A 26589-nucleotide genomic window follows, 5' to 3' on the forward strand; every position below is an offset into this window, starting at 1 on the left:
TGTGATTGGCATCACACATAGTGATTAATTTTTGTAAGTAAATGAGGCAAGTAATTTGCACTTGGTTTCCAAAAGAAAAGTTTAAATAAACAATTTTAACACCAGAACACTAGCAGACTGCATTCTAATCCACTTTTCATATTGAAAACACCCTACACATTAATAGCACATTTTTGTTCAATTTAGAAAAGTATGAAATATAAAAAATTAATAGTTAATCATTCATTCATAATTAAAGTCCAGTTAAGAAGATTTCTAATTCACGCCACCCTCACATTGCTACACATTTGCAACAACAACAACAAAATTACATTTGTAAAGTGCCTTTCACGTCAGGAGGACATCCCAAGGCACTTGACAGACAGAGTTACGGACCTGAGCTGGGGGTCAGGGTCAGGGAGGGTAGAGAGCGGAGGGGGAAGCAGGGAGATCGAAAGCACAGTTGAAGAGGAGGGTCTTGAGCTCAGTAAAGGGCTTCTGGAATATCAACTCCCCACGCAACTCCCCATTATCAATAATGAATTTGTCCTATGTTCACTAACTTCAGTACTTCAGCAATTTCACTAGAAATCACCCCAGCAATTTCCATGGCACTATTCAAAAAGGGAAAGGAAATTCTTGCCTTCTCCTATCCTCACCTGCCCCAGATAAAACTGGTCATTCACTGGGTTCTACCCAGCAGGGGGAAATGTTGGGTAAGTTTCCTTACTCCACATGCCTCTGTTTACCTAGTAGTAAGTAGGAACCCAGTTGTTCGTCGATTGGCAGATCATTTCTCCGAGGAAAATAATCCCTCAAAAAAAACAATAATAATTTGGTCACTCGATCCCAAACTGTTTGTGGGACACTGCTGCGTGCAATTGGCTGCCATGTTTTGCTCACAAATATACAGTCAATTCACTTTACGGTATATTCTGTGAGGCGCTTTGAGATATCTAGAAGACCTGAAAAGCGCTAGATCAAATGCAAGGATTATTATTATTACCTACCCCGGATAAGATTGGTCATTCACTTCATCGCTGTTTGTGGGACAACTCTGTGTGCAAATTCACTGTCCTTTGTATCTACAAAATACAGTCACTACACTTTCCTGGAGCCGTCCTCCCGACATGAAAGGCGCTATACAAATGTAATTTTGTATTGTATTGTATTTACAATTTATCCTTTGAGACATCTTGACGACACGATAATATTATATACTAGGATTGTTATTTTATTATACTTATTACGGTCCGTGGTCAACTTATTTTGCAAAATAAACAAGATGAATCAGAAATCTTCTAATGAATAAATGAACGTTTAAACAAGCCCAGAGAGCCAGCCAGCCACAGAACCACATCTCTAGATAAATAGGGAGCATAAGCACATAAGAATTTGCTTGGCGAAAGAGGACCAAGGTCAATCTAGTTCGCCTTTCACCATCCTAGCAGTCGCATGTTGGGTCCCAAACTATATACCGTATCCTGAGATATTATTTTCTAGCAACAACAACAACAAAATTACATTTGTATAGTGCCTTTCAAATCGGGAGGTCGTCCCAATCTAGCCGAAAAGGCAAGACTGGAGACTTTTCCAGTCCCACTGTCAAAGCACATCCGTCATCAGCCAAAGCCAAAGGCAAGCTAAAAATGCCCCTTTCAGTTAGATTATTTAACAAAAGTCCATCGCATCTTTCAGATGTTTCTGCTTTGACATGCAATGTGCTGCAAATCTTAGTTCAAACAGAAGTCATCAATTAACCTTGCCCCCACATCAAACTCAAACGCCCATTCCCTTGACATTATGATAACTCAGAAGTCTTTCCATCAAGGGGCTAATACATTTACTGTACCAGTCATGTCAGGGTCAAGTATTATTTGAACACTGCACCAGCTCAACCATCCTCAAGCATTTGTTTTTCACGATTCTTCTCCCCAGTACACACACACACACAAACACATATCCATACACAAACATCGACTGGGATGATCAAGGAAGTTTCAATTACACAACATAACTCAAAATCGAAAACTATCAACTGCAAGAAAGGTTACAAAAAAAGTTTTTGCCACATTCTGAACCTTTCTTATGTATATTCACATCAGATAGATTCTGAGAGATTCCAACAGACACAAATGAAGCTCAATTAACAGGACACGCAAATGTCATTTCCAAACTCTAGTCAATGGCATTCCCAATTGCCCCAAGTTTGCTGCTAATGCACAAAGCGCTACATTGTAGGCGCGGAAAATAGTGATTTTCCAGGTTGGTTGATTAGGGACAGTATTGTAATTAACATTAAAGTACCAAAGAACACAACAATAAATATGCCTATGACATGACACAATGGACCAAATGGCCATATACTGTGCTTTAAATTTCTATCTTTCACTCCTGCAATTCCCAATATAATCAGGTCCACCAGCTGGTGACCTCCAGAGACTACCCCATCATTATAAACTACATATAACGTTACAACACACTTACTCGAGTCCATGCAATTTCTGAATCCAAGTTAGAGGGTATGTTCCCTGCAGACGATTTCTGTTTCAATTCAGCCTCTGTAGATGCCAGCCACTCTGAAAGGGACTCTGCCTCATTGTTCAACTTGTGGGACAGCTGAAAGGCCTTTTCTAGATCCTGTTTCCCTTCAGTCACCTGCAACAAGTAAAAAGGTGGGACTATTAAAAACTGTACATCAGAAATGTCTTAGAAACTATCAGAGGTAATATGTCATTTACCAGAACCCTCTACATAGATCTCGATCAGAGATAAGGTCAGCCAGGTACCAGCCTGGCTCAGCTGGGAGTATTCTGGCCTCCGAGTCACAAGGTTGTGGTTTCAAGCCCTACATTTGGATGAACTCAACAGTGTAAGCCGACTGTGTATCCCTCAAGTAAAATTGGTCATTCACTTCATGGCTGTTTATAGGACACTGTTGTGCACAAATTGCCTTCCACATTTGCCTACAGTCACTGCTCTTTACAATAAAATTCGGTGCAATGTTTGAATATGTGGATATATCAAATACAGGGATTATTATTTTGTAATAATAATAATCCTTGCGTTTGATATAGGGCCTTACCACATCTTTGAGACGTTTCAAAGCACTTCACAGAATATACTGTAAAGTGAATTGACTGTATATTTTGTGGGAGAAACGCAGCAACCAATTGCAATGTCTCACAAACAGTCATGGACTGAGTGATCAAATTATTATTTATTTATTTTTTTAAAGCGATTATTACCCCCGAAAAGCAATACGCCAATCAGGTTTGTACTTACTGCGAGGTAAACAGAGGCGTGTGGAGTAAGGAAGTTTGCCCAATGTTTCGCTCTGCTTGGGAATCAAAAGGCAAGTGCTCTAACTACTAAGCTTCAGGACTCCACTTCATAACATGGTTGGTACCTGTACATTTGTCTTTCAGTGTCTCTTATTAGATAGAGATAGGAATGATAATGTTTTGAACTATTATGAAGTGTGCATAATCAGAAAAGGGGCCCAAACTATAAATTGTTGAGATAACGAAACCATAAATATCTCACAAATGAACTGGTATCAAAATGAAAGATACTGTGGAAATTTTCATACCACAATTTTCATACCGAAGCATGTCAACCATTCCACCTCAGGCCTCGTAAATATTGCGAAGCACTTACTTTGCACAGAAACCTATGGTTATACACCAACCAGAACCAAGCTCACTGCAGGGTAGGATTTAATAACCCAACGAGAAATATTAATGATAAGCCAATTGAGAATACCGTGACAAAAACCCACAGGTACTCTGTGCAAATATTATGTGATAATTGCAAATTTGCTGATTGTGGGAGTACTCCTGCATGCTGAACAGTGTTATGGGCTTTCATCAGTATTATGCCATATGCCAATTTAAGAACAGCATAAACGAAAAGGGATTGGGATTAGCACACGTAAAGTGTGGAACTGCAGCAATGTTGCTCTATTCTTAGCCACGGTGGCGGTTGGAGATAGTTAAATGTAACTTTACAGTGGCACACTCTCTTTGATATAGTTAAAAGTATGATTTAGTCAGTCTGTGCACCTCCTGGAGTGACAGACATGATGACAAACTAGTCACCCTGCAATGACAGACACAATGATAAGATGGTCACATCTGTCACTGCACCAAGCACGTTAATGATTTCCACTCTGCTTATACTTTAATTTGTTTGCAATTACTGTCGAGAACACTACAAGTAAACATTCTTCAATCAAAGCACAAAAAACACGATTCCCACTCAGTCCTCACTTGCTATCAATGTGATTTACGTGACATGGTTGAAGTCATTTATTAATGTAGCTTTACTTTGGAAGCCAGGGGTAAAATCTATCTGAAGCATCCGTAAAGATCAGCTTGACATCTAACATCTTTTGAGAATAACTTACAAATGCATTACATCCATTAAAAGAAAACAAATATCCTACTTGATTAATAGAAACCATTGAGTAACAAGGCCAGAAATAATTTATAACTGTTCTGCTTCGGTGGGTTTTAAACAATAAAACTGATTATAAAAATCAAGACTGGAGGGAATTCTCTCCAGTCTCAGTAGAAAGTGATTTTGCTGTGTGTTCAGAATAATAGTGGTCATAAACATCAGCAAAATTGCAACATTTTATTTAAAATACAAAATGCCCTCCGCTTAGCAGGCTCTGGCCTGCTCCACATCACTCGCCCGACCCAACCCACCATTGGCAGTCGGCCCTTCAGCCTCTCTGCCCCCAACCCTTTGGAACCAGTCCCTTTGCCTTGCTCCCTCCCTCACCTCTTCAAGACATGTCTCAAGACTCTCCTCGACCACACCTTCGGCCACCCTCTTACCCCTACCCTCCCTGCCCTTCACCCCTCCTTATCCCAACCCCCTGCTCAGGTCAAAATCACTGACTGTCGAGTGCCTAGGGATCACCTCCCAATGTGAAAGGCACTATACAAATATAAATTTGTTGTTGTTACAGTGATGTGTCCCTCCACACTACAGCGATGTGTACCTCACACTAACACTCCAGCGTCCTACATATGAATAACATTCTGATTGTGTTTTATATGAGTTCAATGTCCTGGCATCAATCACATTTCTGGCAAACTGCCCCAGTTGTTGATTACTCTCCCTTTAAAGAAATACTTCCGGAGCTGCTAGCTCAGCAAATCAACAGATTAACCAAGAAATCTGTTGTGTGTTGAGATTATAAAACATAAACAATGCATAAAGAATATAATAATAATTTATGTAATGCCTCATCGTATTCAGAAGTCTCAACGAGCTGTGTTTTTTCCTTGCTTAACGTAGAGTTGCTCCACCACAAACCCAGCTAAGAACAAAAAGACTCAGCACGGTCCAGGCTGAGAGCTTTCAGGCTGGGAATTTACCGAAGCTTTGGAACTCTCTCCCCCAATCCCTCCGCCTTGCCCTCTCCTTCCCCTCTTATAAATCATGGCTGAAGATCTTCTTCGACTGTCCTTACAGTTACCTCCTCCCTCCCCTTGGCTTGGCATCAGGCTCCGTTACTGTTAAGGGCTCAGAGACCCTGCCCCACCTGAAGGGCGCTATACAGTTGCTGTTGTTGTTGGTCTTACTGAAACATTAGTGGAGCTAGTTTTTAAAAGCTACCAAATATGGGTTTTTAAAAGATACCAAATATGGGTTGGTATGTGGCCGTTTCACCCCTGGGGTGGATTTTAAACTTGGTGCAGTTTGAGGAGATGAAAGATGTGGTTAGCATTATATTTTGCAGCTGGCTGGCTGCCTGGCAGCTTTAATGCTGCCTAAATATTGAAAACTATTCTCCAGGATTTGCATCCTTCATGTTAATAAGCACAATGAAACTCCAAATAAAGAAAAAAAACACTGTACCTTGCACGAAGCACAAAACAGATTTATAGAGCAAAATAAAAAAGCATAAGCTTCCTGCAAATCCACAAACATTTTCCATGGTTTATATGGAATTTATAACATAGATCCTTTTGACCAGGAATGAAAGAGCTCCTGAAGAATTCAAAATGCTTCATTATTTTGCCTTTCAGATCGCTGTACACTTCTTTCAGAGTACAACACCGAGCAGGTAACCAAACTTGAGAGGCTTAGCTTTACTGATTTAATGTTTGTTGGCAATGCCACAACCCAGATCATTCATTCCCTCCAATGGGAACTCAAACTCACCTGTCACAGTGCTCAAAAGAGGAAACCAGGCTGTGCAGTTAAGTCATGAGAGCAGCCCTACCAGTCACAGGAGAGCTGTGACAAGGCAACACTAATCCATGCAATTTGACACAGACCTTTCACATCAGGGGGACATCTTGAAGCGCTTCACAGGATTTACTGGAACGTGTAGCTATTTTATTAAAATAATAAAATATTAAAATAATAATTTGGTCACTCAATCCATGACTGTTTGTGGGACACTGCTGTGTGCAATTGGCTGCCATGTTTTGCCCACAAATAAACAGTCAATTCACTTTACAGTATATTCTGTGAAGCGCTTTGAGACATCTCAAAGATGTGAAAAGCCCTATATGAAATGCAAGCATTATTATTATTATAGTGACTGTGTATATAGCAGGTGAATGTCCCACAGACAGCTGTGAAGTGAGAAACCAATCTTATTTTGGAGATTGATGCTGGCTTGGACACCAGGAGAAAACCTGCCTTCTCTTTTCGAAGTGCCATGAGATGTTTAATGACCACCTGAACAGGCAGGCAGGCAATAACTTGGTTTCACATCTCATATGAAAAACGCACTTCCAACAATGCAAAACATTCTAGGGTGTTAGTCTAGACTATGAGCGCAAGGTAAACTAGAATATCAGAAAGGGGCAGAAAAATATATATACACATATTGGTTGTATCAAGAGTAAGTTAACATGTTCTCAAAAGAAATTACAGCATAAGTGATTTTTAAAAAACAAATGAAATCTCGAATGACAAAACACATTGTAATTGTAGATGTTACCTTCCCTGAGCTGGGACAGACGCTTTGCTTTTGTTGCAGATCCAAAGCTCTATGCAAATCACAATACTAAAGGCTTTGCATCACAGTGAATAAAGACTCTGCTGATTTACATACATGAAAGGATTCGCTCATTTACCGCTTGTTTCCTGCAAAATTACTGCTAAAAAAAGCAATAACTCTTCTTTCTGAACCTCCGGTCTTGCCTGTGAGTACAACAGCACACCCGGCATGCAAAGCAGACACTAATTACTGTACAGAGATAATATTCTTTTGTTGTATTATTGCAAACCTCCTCACAGTTTTTGTTCTGTAGTTTGCATTGTGAGTTTCAGGTTCCCAGAGCTGGGATGGCACCACAAAAACACTGCTTGGGATGTCCAGCGGTTTGGGACATCTTTCCGACGTGAAAGACACAATATAAATGCAATTTGCTGCTGTTACTGCTGTCAAGTCAAAGTTAAGATCCCAACCACTCACCTCAAAACACTACCACTGTAAGTAGTGGTTTGATTGATTTTTTAAAAAAATCCTCCTTTAATAATTTGGATATAATAGTTGTAGTCATAGAAATGCTTTATGTAAATCCAACTGAGCAGTTATGTATTACAACAGTCGCTGTTAACCCCTGTCAACCGTCATTAATGAATCACCAATGCTGTATTATGAACTTTCATCAGTTGTTCTGCTCTGCTCACCTGAGCTCCAAGGTCATTGTACAGGAGTTTCAAGGCCGTTAGCTGTTCGTCCATTAGTTTTGGGTTGTCGGTTTGTTGTTTCTGAACAATCTGTCGCCCAGTCTTTATCACAGTCTCCACCTCAAGCTTCACCTCACTCAGAGTTTTGTAGAGTTTCTAAAATGGAATAGAACTTGCAGTTAGCTAGCCTATCCAAGCAACGTACAGCAACTGGAGCCTAGTTTAGTGTGTGTGGAACATTCACATTTAAATGCATTTTATTGTTCAGCCTTACTGTTGCCCATAGCAAAGAGGAATAAATTAAGCAGCAGTTAAAACAGAAGCACACAAAAGTTGGCCTGTAAAGCTACACTGATGGGAACAGTACTTAAACTTCAGAATGAGTTTTGCGCATGTAACATATTTATTTCAGAGCAAGGCAAACCATCATCTTAACTTCTTCTGAGATATTTTTCCTAGCAGTAATTTTGTGAAAAATATTTTGAAGAGAATTAATCTGACCGAGGTGTCAATTCATATTATAAACAAATAAGGTGCTGGGCTACAAAGCCAAAGTAGTTGATTTGATTTCTCAGACATCATTGTAATAGTGCTCTGGTCAGGCCGTACCTAGAGCCCTGCATACAGTTCTGGTGACTGAAAAAAGGGGGCTGCCAAGGCCCTTGAGACGGTGCAGAGGACAGCAACAAAGATTGTCCCTAGTGTCAGGGGAATAAGCTATGAGCACCAATTTGGCTCTTCAGTCTTGAAAGATGTCCCAGAGAGCACCTTACAAGGTTATTTAAATTTAAATAGGATTGAAAAGTAAACACAGAACAATACTTTCGGATGCACCGAACCGACAGACCAAAATGACATTGAAATTACACTTTGCTACTCAATATCTGATACCAGGAAGTTTTTCTCTTCACCCAGAGGATAATGAGCAACTGGAACAGGTTGTCAAGGAAGGTGGCTGAGGCCAGAACACTGGACATTTAAAAATCACAGTGATCGTGTGATGGGAGGACAGTTAATGTAGGACCCAGTCAGGTGTCAACTGCAGTAAAGTGATTAATTAAGGCAATTTAGAGTGAATTATGATATTGCGTTGGGTATGACAGAAGATTGAATGGTTTTACCCTGATCTGTCATTTTGCAGAAAGGAAATGTAAATCCAAATATCTGACCCTTACCATACAATCATCCAACTGGGATTGAATTTTGTCTGGCTCAACACTCCTCAGGTCCAACACAGGCAGGTCTGCTTTGACGCTGTCCAACACACGTTTGCAATCCAACATTCGCTGCTCAAAATTTGCTGGTTTTTGGAAAAGCTGGAATTTTGTCGATACTTCCCGAAACTTCCGCTGTTAAAGCAAAAAAGAAATTATTCTACTTTTATTAGTTCTTGTTNAAAAAAAGAGGTTGACTGACTACTTGCACAGCACCTCTCATGGAAGATGAACGTCTCAAAGGGCTCAACAGATGCAATGATGAGCAGTAAGCGGGGAAAAGAAATCCAAGTATGTTAATGCAGAATCACTTACGATTGAAGAGAGCTTTGAAGGCAAGGTGAGGAAGCAACGTAAATCAATCAAGTGAAGCATGCAAGACAGTGGAGCCTGGTGAGGATGGGGGTAAAGTAGGTGCAGTTCCAAGTGTGACAGAAAACTTGGGATTACATGGTTTTGGATAAATTGGAAAAATTTTGCAGCAGAGCGGCTAAGTTAGTAGCACAAGTGGGCAATGTGCTGGGCTCAGTGAAGCCAGTCTTAGGAATGGACCAACAGTAATGAGGTTTGAAATGCAGCTCGGAGTCAAGCAGAAAGCCACAATAGCACACCGACTGCTTCAGTCTAAGCGAGCAGCCAAGAAGATTTATGGAGATAGATCAAGAGATGAGAAGACACTGGTGAGAAAGCTTTCATTCAAGACTTGATGCCAGACAGACATTAAACCCAAACATAAATCTATTTGAAAAAAAAAGGTGTTCCCACCATAACTTTTGTGCCCAACACATGCAGAAACCCATCACCCAATTTACGTGTATATGGTGCCTTTCACATCAGGAGGACATCTCGAAGCACTCCATCATGTTCAAACACTATCGTACAATGCTACCTAATTCATCTTTAAAAGTAATTTGTAATCCCTGCTTCACAAACACCAGGGTTTCGCCCCAGGGACCAAAACCATCTTCATTTATTTATCTCATTAATAGAGACGCCAGTCAGGCCTTTAGCTCATTACACTGCTCTCACCCTGTCCCTATACTGTCTCAGTAGAAACCAAGATATTTACACAATTAGCCAGCAAGGTCAGTTCCAAAAACACCTACATGAACTAGAGCAGGGATGGCCAACTTGTGGCCCATGAGCTGCATGTGGGATGCATTATGCATGTGCACAATAGTCACACAGGCCATCCCTGAACTAGAGGGTGAGATTGTATTTCCTCACTACAGTCTATTCTATGTTATTATCAAAATGAGAGGCTACATTTCGTCACTCTCAAGGCCATTTCAAACAGAGGAAGGGACTTCAGCAGTAACTATTGTTCAGGTCCATTGTACCAGATTTTTCATGAGATTAGGATTAATTTTACATGAAATAAATTCATGCGTATTCCAGTGATCAATGGAGAGGTTTAGTTAATGCCTTGGTGCCTTATGGTATAACTGCATGTGTTGCACACATTCGCACATATAAACAAAGAGCAGTGAGACTAAAAGGAAAACTCAATCTACCGTGTGCAATCCTCAGTGCAGCAAAATCCTACAGAGGCAGACATATGAGACAGTACAGAGAGACCAAGAAAGGCAAACAGGTAAGGCAGGGGGCAGATATATTAGTAGATCAGCATCATCTATTTATACAAACTAACACTAGAAATTGTTGAATATCCTGGAGTAAAAAGATATGCAGTTTGGATTTGCAATTAGGAATCTTGCTTTGTACATAGAGGTATTTATTTATAGTCGACAGCACTATCCCTGCAGTCAACCTGTAAACATTGCAAGCGTTACAGAGAGCTATGGACATCTGAAAGAGTAATCCGAATTCTGATTTTAATGCACAAAAGAGGCACAAGAATCAGAAGATTTGTGCCAGAAGCTCCCAGGCTATCTCCCGCACAACCCGTCTAATTTCAAACACAAGGTACATTGTTGACCAGATCAACAGATCTTTTGTATCAATTTGTATTTCTTAAAATGTAAGCGAAAGTAAACAAGTTCTCTCTTTAAATCAGCCTTGGAAACCCATTAAAAATTACTAGGGGTCTTAGAAGGCATTCCCCCCAAATTAAATGCAATAAGAATTGTCACAAAACATGCAGTTCCCATACAAAAAGATTTATGAATTTGGATTTTATTGAAGCACAAATTTATAATAATAATAATCCTTGCATTTGATACAGCGCTTTTCATGTCGGGAGGACGTCCCAAAGCGCTTCACAGAACACACTGTAAAGTGAATCGACTGTATATTTGTGGGCAAACGCGGCAGCCAATTGCGCACAGCAATGTCCCACAAACAGTCGTAGATTGAAAATGACCAATTTATTATTGTTTTGTTTTTTGGAGGGATTATTATTAGGTCTGTGGAGTAAGGAAACTTGCCCAAGGTTTCGCCCTCTGCCTGGAATTGAACTCAGGTCTCTCACTTGCAAAGCGAGTTCTCTAACCACTGAGCTACAGGACTCCACTATCCTGTTTGGAGATAGACTTCTGTCCGCATTAGAAGCCTCAGCAATAGAGAATACCCTCAATGTTAACACTGAAGGAGTAAGAATGTTACTTATGATAAATTATTGATTTGTACATTCAGTCACACTCCTAGACCCTTTATTAAGGTTCATTCATACCTGAAGTAAATCCAACTGAGTGCCACCACGGATAAAGGGCTTGATCTCCAGTGAAGGCGAGGTGCCCACATTTCTCATCTTCATCTCCTCCAAGTTGGTCTCGTGTGCGGCAATATCTGTCTGAATTTTCTATTAAATAGGAAAAGCAATAATAGGTCTAAAATTGGATTGCAAACATCATGCCGTGATTAGAAGGAAACACAATAGCCCAAACCGTTGATAACGTTTAAATTATTTTAAGGGTTGAAGCCCTCGTCAAAATGATGGCATCAGCTTTGGAGAGAACTGATTTAAGCTGGTTTCTGGTCATTTAAAACTTAAGCCTTAATGAGTTCAAGTTTACAGTTCCAATTTAATAAAAAAGAAAACCTACAACTGTAAAAAAATGCTACACAATATATACTATTATGTCTGACATGTGCAGAAACCCATCACCATGTTTAAGTGTATCCAAACCAAGCTAAGATTTCCATGCATCCCACCTACACATGGAAATTCCAGAGATAGATTGTGGGAATGAAATGTGCCCTCTCTCCCTAGAGTGAAACATCCTGCTTACATAATTACAGAAAGTATTAGACACAGATTGGCAAGACTCTAGCAGTACCCCAAAGCACAGTCTAGGGCCCCACAAGGCTTGAGGACCCTAGAGTGTGCTTTGAGGTACTGCTGGAGTCTAACCAACTAAATCACATAGCTTGCGATTGATATTCCTGTCTGGCAAGCTTTCCCGCTGCTTATCCTGCTAGAACCACCCTACCCATTAGGGCTATGGATTGCAGGATTAACAGGAGTTGAGTGGGAGAGTCCCTGCTCCCAGTGACTCGTTTGCCCTTCCAAGTCCTGCCTGAACCAGGCTGGTTGTGCTGTCATCAGCACTGCCCTGGACAATATCCTAGAGCGTAACCACCTGAGTGTAGACTATAGTCACAGAACCGATTAGTGAGCGGCCGCCCTTGGAACCTGAATCCCAAGTAGAAGGAAAAAAGAAAATTAATGATCCCTCCCACCCATTGCCTATTGTTTGTAGTACCTGGGCTTCCTGTGGAAGCTGTAAAGCATCTACCCTGTCCGTCAGGTATGATGTTAGCTGTTTATCTAGACGTCCCAGTGACTCCTGCAAGTCTCGGATTAATTGCTCGTTTTCTCGAGAGGTTTGTAAATGCTGCTCCAGTGAGATCTGCTTGCTAACAGCCTGTAAGAAAGAAGGGGGCTGTTAAATGTTCCACCATAAGGAAACATATTAAAAATAATAATCCTGGAATTTGTTAAAGAACTAAAAGTGTTGTGATGCCTTAAAATTCTTCACAGTCAACTGTGGCCAAGTGTAGTGACTGTTTGCTTGCAGGCAAAGCCACATTATAGATAGGATCAGTCCTATAGAAGTTTCTGCAAATCGATTCCAAAGGAGTTAAGGTATTGAGGTTAAATTACTTTGGCTCTTTGGCACACATTTACATTTTTCTGCAAATAAACTCAGGGGATTTTATTTTGCCCAAATCCTTCTCAGGGCTTGTTTTATATAATAAAATAAAACAAGCAGGGCAGCCTTCTGTTTCCGATAGATTTTTTTCTGTTTTAGAAAAAAACACCACAAATTGGCAAGTTTAATTGTTTCTTCTCTTTCCCTCCCCCCCAAAAAATTAAATAAAAGTGTCATTTCAATTTATCCAAAGGGGGTAAAAAAAAGTTTCACAATTCCAAAGCATAGTCAGATTCTGAGAAACCAAATCACATTCTTGGGCAAGTTTCCTTACTCCACACACCTAATAATAATCCCTCCAAAACCAAAAACAATAATAAATTGGTCATTTTCAATCTACGACTGTTTGTGGGACATTGCTGTGCGCAATTGGCTGCCGCGTTCGCCCACAAATATATACAGTCAATTCACTTTACAGTGTGTTCTGTGAAGCGCTTTGGGATGTCCTCCCGATGTGAAAAGCGCTATATCAAATGCAAGGATCATTATTATTATTATTATTCCATGTGGTAATGCGTCAGAAATCTGCTTTAGTCCCTGACGCACATCAGTTGAACGATGTCCAAAGTGAATCATTCGCTGTCTGTAGTTCAGTAATCTCACCATCTGGGAGAAATCGCACTGTTCGTTCCACTGGGTATCCAAACAATATACAATCCAGTTCCTAGCTGGCATTGTGCCCATTTATAAAAATAAGCCAATTTCAGAGAACTGCTCCATTTTATACATATAAAAAAAGTCCCATTTTACACGCTGCAAAACGAAAAACTCCAGCTGGACTATCTGCATTTGTGTTGGGTGTTATTAGATACAAATGTTGAGGAAAATTGTGATGTATGGGGACCTCCCACCTGGTGACTGAGCTCTTCATATCGAGCGTTGAATGCCTCCAGCTTTTCACTTATGATTTCATCCAAAATTCCACCATCAATCAACGTCTGGCCCAGCTCACGGATCTGCGTTCGATTATCAGCTGGGTGGCGCAGCACAGATTCAAGTGACTGGTGGAAGATAGCAGTTTTTTATAAATAAATGATTAGTTGATAGTAACTCAAAGTTTAGTCCACGTCAAGCCAAGTCAACAAACAGGAAGAGGACTAAATAGCTATGTTTCTGAGAACGTTAAGTGGTCAGATAGAAAACGAGCAAATGTTACCAAAAAAAAACACAAGAGAGAATTTTAACGTTGTGTGTCACAACCCCACACATATATAAAGCGTATAGCAATTTTAGCTCCAAGGCCACTGAGATATAAAGTAGAACGCTGGTTATCCTCAGAATTTATCAGTTTGTTTATATACACCAGGCTCCAATGTAAAAGAGGGCACAGGGCTGAGGCAATTGACAAAACAAAAATCCTGGCGTGCCCACGTGCAAAGTTACGTTCCTGCCCAGCAGGTTACTGGGGAATGCATTTTAGTTATTCCGACCAGTTAAATCATGTTCCTAGTGACCTCTCGCATGCTCTCAACCTTGCACATGAACAAAACAGGATTGTATTTTTTTGGCTGCCAACGCAAAGGTAAGCGTTTAGATTTTTCTGCGGTGTAGGGTTCGAATCAAAGAAAGACACAGGGTTAACATTCCTAAAACAAGATACAAATCGGTCTGGTGCTATCAGAGTGCAGAGATCTTGTACGGGTAAATCTGGGATGAACATCAAAGTTGCACTTCCTTGCACACTTCAGATTTCAATTAAGAACATATGTAACTCGAGCGCACAGCACATGGAAAGCAAGGCTTATCTTCCAAATTTGATCCAATCGTATTGAATTTGTTTATAAGTTCCCTCCCAAATATCAAATGCAAAAAGGCAGCTGAGTGCAGTACAAGGGTGTCACATGCACCAGGAAGTTCAGATGATAAAATCACAATGGTTCAAAAATGCTGTCTAATCTCTTGAGAGCATGCGGGGTCAAAATTGCAGTGTTGTTAAACACATTCCATTCCTTATTTAAAATGTTATTTAAAATGTTCTTGAAAATACCACTGAACGAAAGTGCCCAAAACTGACAATAAACTGCTCGGAGAAGCCTCGTCAGTGACACGCACTGCCGTTATTCAGACGTTGTTGTTGTTGGGTGGATGGGGGGGCGGGGGGGTGTGGGGGTGGGTGGCTGCTTTCCAAACACATCTTAAAAATGTCCATTAGATAAATTAAAATGTATATGAATACTGCAGTTTTGACTCCTGTGTTTCTTTTCCATGTGAGTGGGTGTCCCCGATCAAGGTCTGAATTTGCATTTCATATTACTCATTGACGTTGTCAAGTTTTCTTATTGCCACAACACGACTGCAGTGGCCGTGTTTTGTTTGGCAGCAGCGTCATCGTGCAACTCAACAGGAAGAAAAATGATAAAGATTAAAACACTCACTCGCCTTTGGCGCTGCAATTGCATCACTTAGTGGACACCATTTTACGCGGTTTAATAGTGCACGTTATTGAGTTCAATTCAGACAGTTCCTGAAATGATAACAAATCCCCACCTCAAGGGCTTCATTCACGGCTTCAATGTTGTCGGGGACGTTCTCCGCAATGTGCAGTTTCTCCTCCAGACTGTTCAGCCAGTTGTTCTCTAGATCCAAGTATTGGAGCAACTCGCACCAGCAAGACCACACTTCCTATAGTAAGAGGATAAAACAAGTGGTTTTATTCAGGTAAAAAAAAGTCAGCAACCAGCCAGCAAGCTCCTGAGGAGCATTCACAAGCACTATTGTCCAGCTCTCTACAACATCAGTTGTGAATTTGTGCCTCCCTGCACCGAGTCTAGCTCATTGATTGCAGTCATCACCTTGATACATCAATCCTCCTATTTCTTCAAATAGGGAGAATGCTTCTCAGGTGTTTCACTGCTCCTCAGCTGAAGTGTACTCTACAGCCTGCTTAACGGTTTACAGTCTTATCTGTAGCTTCGCTCTCAAGCAGGCAGGTTTGTTTCCAAATTTATCCTTTGAGCTGCACCTCTGAAATACCTTCCCTTACACATATTTAATAATAATCCTTACATTTGAGCACCTTTCATGTTGGAAGGACGTCTCAAAGCATTTCGCAGGATTCACTGGAAAGTGCAGTGACTGTGCAACTTTAATAATAATAATCCTTGCATTTGATATAGCACCTTATCACATCTTCGAGACGTATCAAAGTGCTTCACAGAATATACTGTAAAGTGAATTGATTGTATATTTTGTGGGCGAAACGGGGCAACCAAGATTCCACCAGGTGAACGTCATAGCTCCGCACCTCCAAAGTATAGACCTTCCCCTGAATCCGAGTGCAAAGCCTTTTGTAATTTTCCAACACCAAATCCAACTCCCTGGACATCCACGCCTGAGCACCAGATGGCGCTTTCTTACTGAACACAATGATATTGTCTTTCAGAATCTTCACTCGCACCTCCTTCTGCAGCACATCCTCTTTCGCCCGCTGCAAAGGAAAGGGAAAAAAGTGCTCGGTGTACAAGACAATAAAACGAGAAGCCAGGTTCAGCTGCTTATTCTGAACACTGTGTTCTTAACGCACATCAATTTCCCTTCTCAAATTAAAATAACTTTGTGATGATCAAGGGTGGGGGCAGAGATATAGCGTCGGGTGTCATCCGCATACACGTGGAAGTTGACCCCATGTCTGCGGATTATGTCACCAAACAGGAAGCATGTAGAGGTTGAAGAGGAGGGGATCGAGGACAGACCCTGAGGAACACCACACAAGACTGTGCCAGGGTTGGCGGCGACAAATTGGAGACAGTGTGAGAGGCAAGACCTGAACCATTCAAGGACAGAGCCTTGAAGGTTGAGGTCAAAGGACAGAATCTTGAAACTGCATGTTCGGCAGTCAGGTCCCCAGCACTTCGCGGCCCGCCATTGGCAGTCGGGCATTCAGCATCTCTGCCCCCATACTTTGGAACTGTACCCCACAATCCCTCCGCCTCACCCCCTCTCTTTCCTCCTTCAAGTCCCGTCTAAAGACCTTCCCGATGGGGAGCCAGTGGAGCCTGGCCAGAACTGGTGAGACGTGGGTACGGAGTTTGAAGCGGTCAGTAATGTCACCAGGCATCCAGGGAACTGATGAAAAGTTTTAACCAAAAGAGAAATCGACACGGAAAACACAGCTGACAGAATAGCAAACACCTCCACCACTGAGCTGAGCCCGCACTCGAATTTAGCAACAACACCATTACACTGCATTTATTACACTAACGCACTCCTCGCCGGTCTCCCCAGCTCCACTAAAAGATCCAGTTTATTCAGAACTCTGCCACCCGCACACTGACCCAGACCAAACTCCGTACCCACATCTCACCAGGTACTGCAGGAATCTAGCAGCTAAAACTACACAGCTTGCCCTTGAGAGTATTGACTGGCAAGCTTATCCACTGCTTTTCCAAGGACCTCACATTCATTTGCGAAGAAGAACTAGTATTTGCATAGCACGGATAAAGTCGAAACATCTCAAAGGGCTGCACAGTGAACCAACTTTAAGGCCTACCTCTTCAATTGCGCAAATGGTCACTGAAGATCGACTTCAAGATCCTCACACTCGTGTTCAAATCCCTTCACTCCCTGGAACCTCCCTACCTCTCTGACTCCTCACTCCCCAATCCACTACCCGGCGCCTCTGCTCGACTGGCACCCGCCTCCTGCTTGTCCCTCGCACCCTCTGCCCCACCATCGGAGGTCACCCTTTCAGTCACTACGCCCGGAAACTGTGGAACACTCTCCCTCAATCCCTCCACCTTGCCCCTTCTCTCCCCTTTTTCAAGTCCCGCCTGAAGACCTCCCCCACCTTGGCTCGGAGTCAGACTCCGCCACTTTTAAGATCTCCGAGACGCTACCCTGCGTGGGGAGCGCTATATAAGTGCAATTTGTTGTTGCTTATACAATGCCTTTCACATCGAGACGACGTCTCAAGGCACTGAGTGAATTAACACAAGAGAGTAAAGTGACTGGAAGCTGATCAAATATTTAATCCCGAGTGTACAGGCTGATTTCTAATTCTCCAACAGTTAAAAGGAAGGTTAGAAAGAAATTCTTTGCACAGGTGAAATATCAAATTGTCTGCTTCAAACTTCTCTTGAAGCAGAGTCCATTGATTTTAGAATAGTGAGCAGGAGAGTGGGGTTACAGTAGGGGACTTCTGTGGAGGAAAACACCAGCGCATGCATACCTGATGGCCCGAATGGTCTGTTTCTGTGCTGTAACATTGTGTGATTTTCTCCACCTCTGCTGTCCTGGCCAGTTTGCTACCTGAGACTAGCTCTGGCTGAGTTGCAGTTCCACGTGTGGGAGCCCAGCCTCTGGAACCCTCTGGCCTGGTGAAAGCAGCTCACTCAAAGCTTCAATAATAACTAAGATCCACTCCATAAGGTGCATGTCCACCTGAGTTATCAGGGAACTCAATATATTTTTATCTGTTATTCCATCTAATCCAAGCTTGCAACATGAGATGTTTTGATCAGACAACCCCCACCCCCAAACACACAAATCACTTACAATGATAGCAGATTCCATCTTACCTTCATATCCTCCAGAGCAGTTTCCAACTCTTCTGGCGACTTATACTCAAAATCCTTCTCTAAATATTCCTCTTCAGCCTGAGCTATCCACTCACGCATCTCTGTAAGGTCTTTCCTCAGGTTCAAAGTCTTCTCCTGACCTTCAGTCAACTTTGCTCGTTGAGCCACAATCTGCAAGACCACAAATATGAAGAGGTCAACCTACTGTAGTTAGAAAGCTTTAACAGGTTCAGGCAGGGGTAGAGCGCTGATCCATCTAACTTCCTGATTCAGTAGCACCAATTCAGCAGTACATTTGATATTTGACATTTACCTTAACAAATGTACAGCTTTGGGACACATTGCCCACTCCCCACACTGGCTTCAATGGCAACATCCACAGAGACGAGCACTGGACTTTACTTATTTCCTACAAAACTGGTAAATTGCAGAATCCGAGATCTAATCCGTAAGCAACTAAAGCATCCCAAATTTCCCTACTTGTGACCATACCTCCATTATAATACAAATTCTTTCAAAGTTTGCAACTCTGCAGGACCCCAAACCCATTCAGGTACTGCAATCTGAAAGCCATGTTAAACAGGTGGAGAGAAATTCCACCTGGGTTTAGATTTGTTCTCTTTTAAGTAGCATTTCAGAAAATCCAGAATTTGGCAAATTGCTGCATTCAGTCTTGACTTTGAAGTCACTTATCTGTAGTTCTCAAGAGAACCTGCAGAAATCAGACTTCAAAATTAAGAATTTGCCCAATTCTGGACCCTCTGAAATCCGACAGGAACTGAGTATATCAAGATACAGGAGAAACATCTCCCAAGGGAGAGCAAGCTAATGCTTGCATAGATCACTGTCAAAGGCTGTGCCAAACAAGATTGTCACGAGTTCAGAAAGCTGTTAAACATACGCACCTAAAGATTACTTTAAACAGAAATGAATAGATTACGAGCATTATTCAGGGCTTTGTAATATTTCTTTGAAAAGTTCAAAAAATGCTTCGAACATTGGAACAAAACCAGGAAACTAAGCAACACCAGCAACACATCCAAGATAGTGAATGTGGCTCTCCTCTGCACATAGTCACTTCAACCTGGTAAATAAATTGCCAAGTGTGGAGGGAGAATGGAGAGTGAGAATGAGCCATCTGTGCTGAGTTAGCTAAGGTAGCAGATGGGACTGGCCTCAATCCTCGTATTCAGAAGGCAGTGGTAGAGAAAGAACCAGCCAAGACCAAGCTCAAGTTATCCAGTGCCTTTGCTGGAAATACACGAGTGTAAATGTGTGTTGGAGAGACTGGAATTGTCTGGGTTACTCTCAAGGTCAAATAGCCTGCGACACTCACTATCCAGAATGACACACAAAGATCCCAGAGGGTGATTTGATTTGAACCTGGCAGCCTAGTTGTACTTTGTACTGTCAGGAGATGTGCTGGGAAGTGGAATACCCTGCCAAGTAGGGTGGTGGAGGTGGAGTCCACTGTGGCTCTCAAGAGGGAAGTAGACAGGCAATTGAAGGGGTTTGAGGATAAAGCAGGATGGCGGGATTGAATTGATCTCCTTCCTCTATGAGCCGGTGCGGTGTCGATGGGCAGAATAACCTCCTTCTGCTCTGTAGATTTCCATATTTCTATGAGGAGGTTGGTCAGCTCATCGAGCCACTTTTCATGAGTTTACTAAATCATAACAGATCTTTTCTCTAAATCTGATAATATTCTTACCTCCTGGGTATCTATCCCCATTTTAAAATTATTCTGACAGGAGAGAACTGTGGATTAACTAAACCACAAACTCACATTTACCTAGGACCAGTTCATATTCTCTTAAAACTTTAGATTGTGAGCTTTTCCTTACCAGCTCCTCGTTCCCCCAGTGGATCACATTCATGATCCTGATTTTCACCTTCTCTTCTCCATGGTTTTATCCAACCCTACAGCAGCAACTTTCAATCCCATCGACCCAGACGCTGCTCCCTCTGCTCAGCAAACATCAACCTACTTCATGTCCCTGCCCTATCCAACCCACCAACGGCAGACAGGCTTTCAGCCAATCTTTCCACAATCTTCATCTTAACACACCTGATTGATGATTTTTTCCCAACGTGCCTGACTATCTACCAGGCTGGACCAGATGGCTGTAGAAATGGCTGGAACCGGCTGCTTTTTCAGCGACTCTTCTATCTCACTCATTGACGTCAGATTGGACTGGAAGGTCTGGATTTCATTCGCAAACGTCTACGGATGAGAGAGAAATAAAGCAAACTCTAACCTGAAAATGAACAGTGCAATTTAAACATGTGCGGGCTTTGCAGCCTCAAAGTGTAACCGGGGAGGTTTGTTCAGGACTGCTGTGTTTGCAAACGTTGAGATAAGCAAGCTAATCCACAAGACACACAGAATAAGATTCACATGGAAGCACAAAAGACAAGCAGCTTCATCAGACCCTTTTACTTAACTTACAAGCTCAACGTGTATATTCCATTAAAACATCTCTATAGACTGCAAACTTGTTTTTACCATCACCCAAAGGATCAAATTCAAGATCCTCATTCTCATCTTCAAATCCCTCTACGTGCTCGGCCAGCCTACCTCCTTGACCTCCATCAATACAAACTCAGCCGACTACTTTGCTCAGTGAAAACACTGGTCTGCCTCACATCTCCCGTCCCATCTCCCCGCCCATCAGCACACGGGCTTTCGGACATTCATTCCTCTCCCCACCTTCTTCGGTGCCCGGCCAGCAGTGCTGAACACTTTGAGGCGTGAAAGTCACTATATAAATGGAAATTATACTGTACTATGTTGTACCGTGCATTGTTCTAGCTGCCTCTGGAGCTCCTCTGGGCTTCCTAGTTCTGAGGTGATCCGGGACAGGAACTCATCTGCACTGTCCATCCAAGTCTGGGCAGCATTAGCATTTTTCTGCATTGAAGAAAAAAGTCCCAAATATCATGAAACATTCATGCACACTTTCTGCAAGTTATCAAAAATTCTACTACACACCAATATCTACCACTTTCAAAGACATCAAACATTACACAGAGCAATTACAATCGGTTAAAAATGTGGAACTGTTCCAAGAGTCAAAAATGAGTCAATGTTCTCTACAAAATTCGAGACTGAACAGGGGTTTGTGCTCCACAGATCCAAAAGAAATCAGGGGAAGAATTCAAAGCTAAAGATAAATGTAAAGATACCCGTGGACCAGTCTTCCTCCTCCCAGGAAAGAGGTAAGTTTTTCCAGGCAAGTTCTAGGATACTCATTCAAACCACACACCACACAGATACACACATCACAGTAGACAGAATTTCAGAAAGAAAGTCAATTTCAGACAAAAAAGCCATGTAAAGCAAGGTCTCCCAGGAAGTTTTGTACTTTTGTAAGAGCTTTATGACATTGCAAGGTCTTTAAGCATTTTGCAGTAATTGCTGGCAAGTACTGTAGCCTGAATATGTCAGTGAGAATTAAACAACGTTTTGATAAGGAAATCAATTGAGGGGTAGAGGTATCATACAAAAGATAAAACCAGTAGATTTTTTTTAAAAATAAGCGTAACCACAACAGTCTGATGCAGTCCTGCACATTCTTTACTTTATAGAAATGCATTAGTCACATCTAATGCCGAATCACACAGGATTTAATAATTGGGATTGGCTCCATTATCTATGTAGAACAGTGCACAACAAGAGGTGATCCCACTAGGAGGAGGTGTCTTGTACAGGCTGTTTCCAATCATACAGGGCATCATTCAATAATAATGCTCACCTTAAATTGCTGCACTTTCAATACCACATCCTCCAGCACCTGAGTGTTCTCCCGCAATTTCATCAGCAGCTTTGTCCACTGTGCCTGAACCCCATCAAATTCCAGGCGGTCTGTCTTGCTGGCATCCGGCACTCTTCCTCCAGTCTCTGCGTCTCTGAGGCCAGTTGGTCCATTTCTGGCTGATGGTTTTCCAATTCATCCTGGAGAATCTGGGATGAAGACAATTTGTTTCTGTGAATTATTTCCTTCCAGCAACAGAGATGTACTGACAACAACCTGTTTGTGGTCCAATTATCAGTATATTCTGTGAAGCGCTTTGAGATGTCTCAAAGATGTGATAAGAGACTATATCAAATGCAAGGATTATTATTATTCAAGATCAGAGACCAATGAGCATAACAAGTGATGCCGTCAAATCCATCTTTCAGGATTTTTCAACTAAATTCACAATGCTTATCCTGTTGAGCCACTGTGTCCAGCTGCTTCCTGAAATTCTCTGAAAATAATTTCTCCAGTTGAAACCACTCCTAAAAAATCTTTGACCATGGGTTCAGTCAACATCCTCAAATCTCCCCTCTTTCCACCCTGCTCAATGATCTCCATCAGTTTTGCAGAGTGCTTTGAAACATGCTATGTGAAATGAACTATAAACAAGTGCAAGCTGAACAGCAGTTGCCACTTTTTTGGGGGGAGGGTGGGAGGGAGAAAAGCATACATACACATAATACAATTTGCACTTATGTAGCGCCTTTTACTTCGGGACGATGCCTCAAAGTGCTTCACAGTGCTGGATGGGTACCCAAACTGCGGGTGGGGAGGGGAAAGATGACCAAAAAAATGGTCAAAGAGATACGTTTTGAGACGAACCTTGAAAGAAGGTAGGGAAAGAGCCAGTCAGAGGGACTCCAGGATGGAATTCCATAGAGCCGGGGCAGAATGGTTGAAAGTTCATCTGTTGATGGTGGGGACAGAGCTGAAGAAATGAAGAGCTGATTGCCCCTGAGTGACACGATTCACAACATTATATGCTGGTCTGGATAGCCAAACACACTCATTACCAGGTGTCTATAGTAAGATACTGAGGAAGCACATGTACGAAGGGATACAAAGAATGGTGAAACGCAATTTAAAAATGCTATTTAAAAATGGAAGGCATTACCAATGAACTAATGAAATGACAGTGCTAGTTTGACAGGCTGAAAGATCCACTGTTCTGCCTTTCCAATACTTTCCAGGAAGATGCCAAATTTCAAAGGGGAATACAGGAAAACTTTGGGTCACTGCACTGATATTCACAAAGACTGCTGCCTACTGTTTCAGTGTGCATGTTATGAGCATCAGGTATTTGTGCACAAAGTGTACCTACATACAGTCTCTTGTTTATATTGAAGTTTATTCTCCACTGTTTGAGGTGGGTCTAATGACAAACATCACAGGGATAATGTGCCTTAAACATCACTCACAGCAGTCTCATGGGAATCACTCAATCCTCCCATTCTCACAATATAATGGGCAAGTACCGATCACAATACTCAGTTCCTTTCAATAGAGCCAGTCTGTGCAATTAAAACAGCGTCAATATAGCAAGGAACAACATTTGCAAAATAACTTGCAAAACTTTTTGAGCATTGAATCTATAGGCGCGGGATATCAGGAAAATGGGAATCTGTTTTGTGTGGGTGAGGGAGGGGGAAGGGGAAAGCAAACACCAAAGTATCAGGAAAATAATTATAAACAAACATTTAGTGAAAGTACGAAGATTAGCTCACGTGACAGTGTCTAGAGCAGATCTGAAAGCAACTCCATTGAATGTCCATGGCCTGGGTAGAATGAGCTTTGACCTTAACTGGCTGTTCTCAGTCTGCCATGTGGTAACATGATTGGTTTATGACCCATTTCTAAAGCACCGCTGAGTAATTTGGTTACATCTTTATCACCTTAAGAAATGAGCGGTGCCCAGAAGTTAAACCCATGTCCTACACAAGCAGTGGAATTTCCAGTCAACTTCAGAAGCTGCAAAAGTAGTTACAGCTTTCCACACTCTTGGCTCTTGAAGCAAAAGCCTAGAGCTAGCACATAATCGAGCAAAAGATTTTACAACTTTAATTCCTTTCATGTAGGATAAAGTCTCAATGTACTTTTAAAGACAATCACTAAACAGTGTGGTAGGGGGGGGAAAAGAGAAAATCACGGATGTTCATCGAAGCCACACTTTACAATTTCCCAAATGTTACAACTAAATTTTGCAGCAGCTTTCACATAAGATAATGTCTCAAAGCCCTTGATAGAGGCAATGTGGAACACTGAGCAGGATGGGAAGGGGGTGCAGAGGATGATGAGTGAAGCTACCGGCACCAAGTCTTTCTATTACTATGATTTCCATTTCTAATATTACTTCTAAGCTACTTCTATTATTATTACTAAGCCAATGGAGAGTGGGTTTAATTCTAACTGTTCCTTACCTTTGTTTGCTTCAGTGCGCTCTCAGCAGTCTCCATTCTCACTGTGCTCAGCTCAGACCTAATGTGGGGCTCGGTCCGATCCAACAACGCTTTCATTTCCTTCACAACATCTTGGTACTGCTGACTCTGAGAGCCTTCCAGTGCTATTAACAAACCAGAGATTAAAATCCAAGCACACTACAGACTGAGGCTGCAATCCCGTTTACTTCATAATTCAATAAAGAACTGGTCGCCATTTGCCAGAATTACTCCATTTGTGCCATTATTCCAAGGCGTTCAGTTTAGGGAAACAGTCTGAATACTGTGCCATGCTTCACGATATCAACAATAAAGCCATAAAATCAAGCCATTGTTAACCGATTACCCAACAGTTGTGCTGGACATGGGAGTGAAATCATTGAGAAAGGTCAGTAATGTGTGCCAGCTTCTCAAGTAAAAGACAGAAATTGCAAATTAAGCAGTCTGCCCGACCCAGTCTATTGGTCAACCAGTGCACCCCCTCTCTTCATAGTACAAAACAAATTACGAGCTAATTACAACTCTGCAAAGTTCTCAGTGAAGAAAGAGGAAAGGAGGGGAAATGAAGGCTACATGAACACCAGACTGCAGTCAGAGAGCCTTTCGTCTCGCAAACACATTCATAAATAAATATTTTCGAATCCACATTTTAATTATTTTTGTGATTATTTTAAACATCTACATACTCTTGTTACTGACTAGCCGACCTGTAGAAATAATACATCCCTACTTACCTTGTCACATAGTCTCACAATCTTGAAGTTCTCGATCAGGTCAAGACATTGGTAACCCAAAACCAGATAAGTCACAAACCACTAAAAACGCTATCTTCCCCAGTCAGTAAAGTTCCCAATAAAACATACACACAGAAACACAGAGCAGAACAGAAAGGTATCAGGCAGCAAGGAAGCCACCCTGAGGCTCTCACCTAAAAGCTGCTGCTTCTTGTTCTGCAGTTGTTCCAGGACAGAATTGAAACGATGAGAAAATCGATCGAGATCTTCTTGAAGGAAACTTGGCTTTGCACCCAGCGCCTGTCCACCGGTTATTAGTTTTTCCAAGCGGGGAGCTAGAACCATCAAGCGGTCCAATTCATGCTGCAACATGTCAATAAATGAATGGGCATAAATATGATGCACTACGGGAATTCACTTCCATGGAATTACTGCAACCTGGAATTGGGAACTTTTTTAACGAACCCTGCTCATAACTGCATCACCTACTCGCTATCCCCACTTCGGTCTCTAATGCTCCGTGAATGTAACTACAATGCCCATAAACAGAGCTGTGGATATTTTGGGAGACCGTGCTGAGGCTGATATTTAATTAAGTGATGCAAAGTGGGAGTGGGAGATCAGACACGGATAGCAGCCAAGACACCAAGGAACCAGTGATCTCAAAGTAACCAGTGTGTAACCAGCTAAAACCAGAGAACTATCCAGTATGAGGCACTGCTTGTTCATCAAGGACGAGCATGACCAGTTAAGTTATTGGCTTACATCAATGCCTTACAGTGTAAACCAAGTGATAACAATTTATTTCACCCCTGTTCACCTTGACCACCTTAAAAAGCTTGTGTTATGGGCGTATTTGCCGAATATAAGCCGGAAGATGCCACTAGCTGGTAGATCAGGAAGAGTCGCCTGCAAAGAGTTCCTTACATTTTCATCTCCCTTTTCTGCCCTCAATTCACTAATGTACCCATTAGTGTGAAGAGGACGTCACCTCTACAGGGAGCTCCTACCAGGCACAAGTGGACAGAGTTCATCCGCTTCAGATATACAAGTTGGAGTCAATGCACCCAAATGCAAGGCTCTTCACAGGCATTGAGTACATCTACATGTGGTCGATTTGCGGAACAAATC

At 41.9% G+C, this 26589-nt stretch overlaps 1 protein-coding gene across 1 annotated transcript in view; it reads right to left on the minus strand.

Moving 5' to 3' along the window:
* Positions 1 to 26589, minus strand: part of LOC121848079 (utrophin-like) — a 92834-nt gene that overhangs the window by 18098 nt on the left and 48147 nt on the right. The window contains 15 exon segments of the mRNA XM_042345311.1: positions 2467 to 2637; positions 7645 to 7800; positions 8820 to 8993; positions 11491 to 11619; positions 12524 to 12685; positions 13825 to 13974; positions 15461 to 15595; positions 16218 to 16400; positions 18490 to 18660; positions 20558 to 20713; positions 21287 to 21400; positions 22245 to 22375; positions 22378 to 22453; positions 24707 to 24849; positions 25653 to 25821. Coding sequence (XP_042201245.1) covers positions 2467 to 2637; positions 7645 to 7800; positions 8820 to 8993; positions 11491 to 11619; positions 12524 to 12685; positions 13825 to 13974; positions 15461 to 15595; positions 16218 to 16400; positions 18490 to 18660; positions 20558 to 20713; positions 21287 to 21400; positions 22245 to 22375; positions 22378 to 22453; positions 24707 to 24849; positions 25653 to 25821 — 2220 coding nt within the window.

The sequence above is a fragment of the Callorhinchus milii genome, unplaced genomic scaffold, assembly GCF_018977255.1.
Source record: "Callorhinchus milii isolate IMCB2004 unplaced genomic scaffold, IMCB_Cmil_1.0 Scaffold39, whole genome shotgun sequence".
NCBI lineage: Eukaryota > Metazoa > Chordata > Chondrichthyes > Chimaeriformes > Callorhinchidae > Callorhinchus > Callorhinchus milii.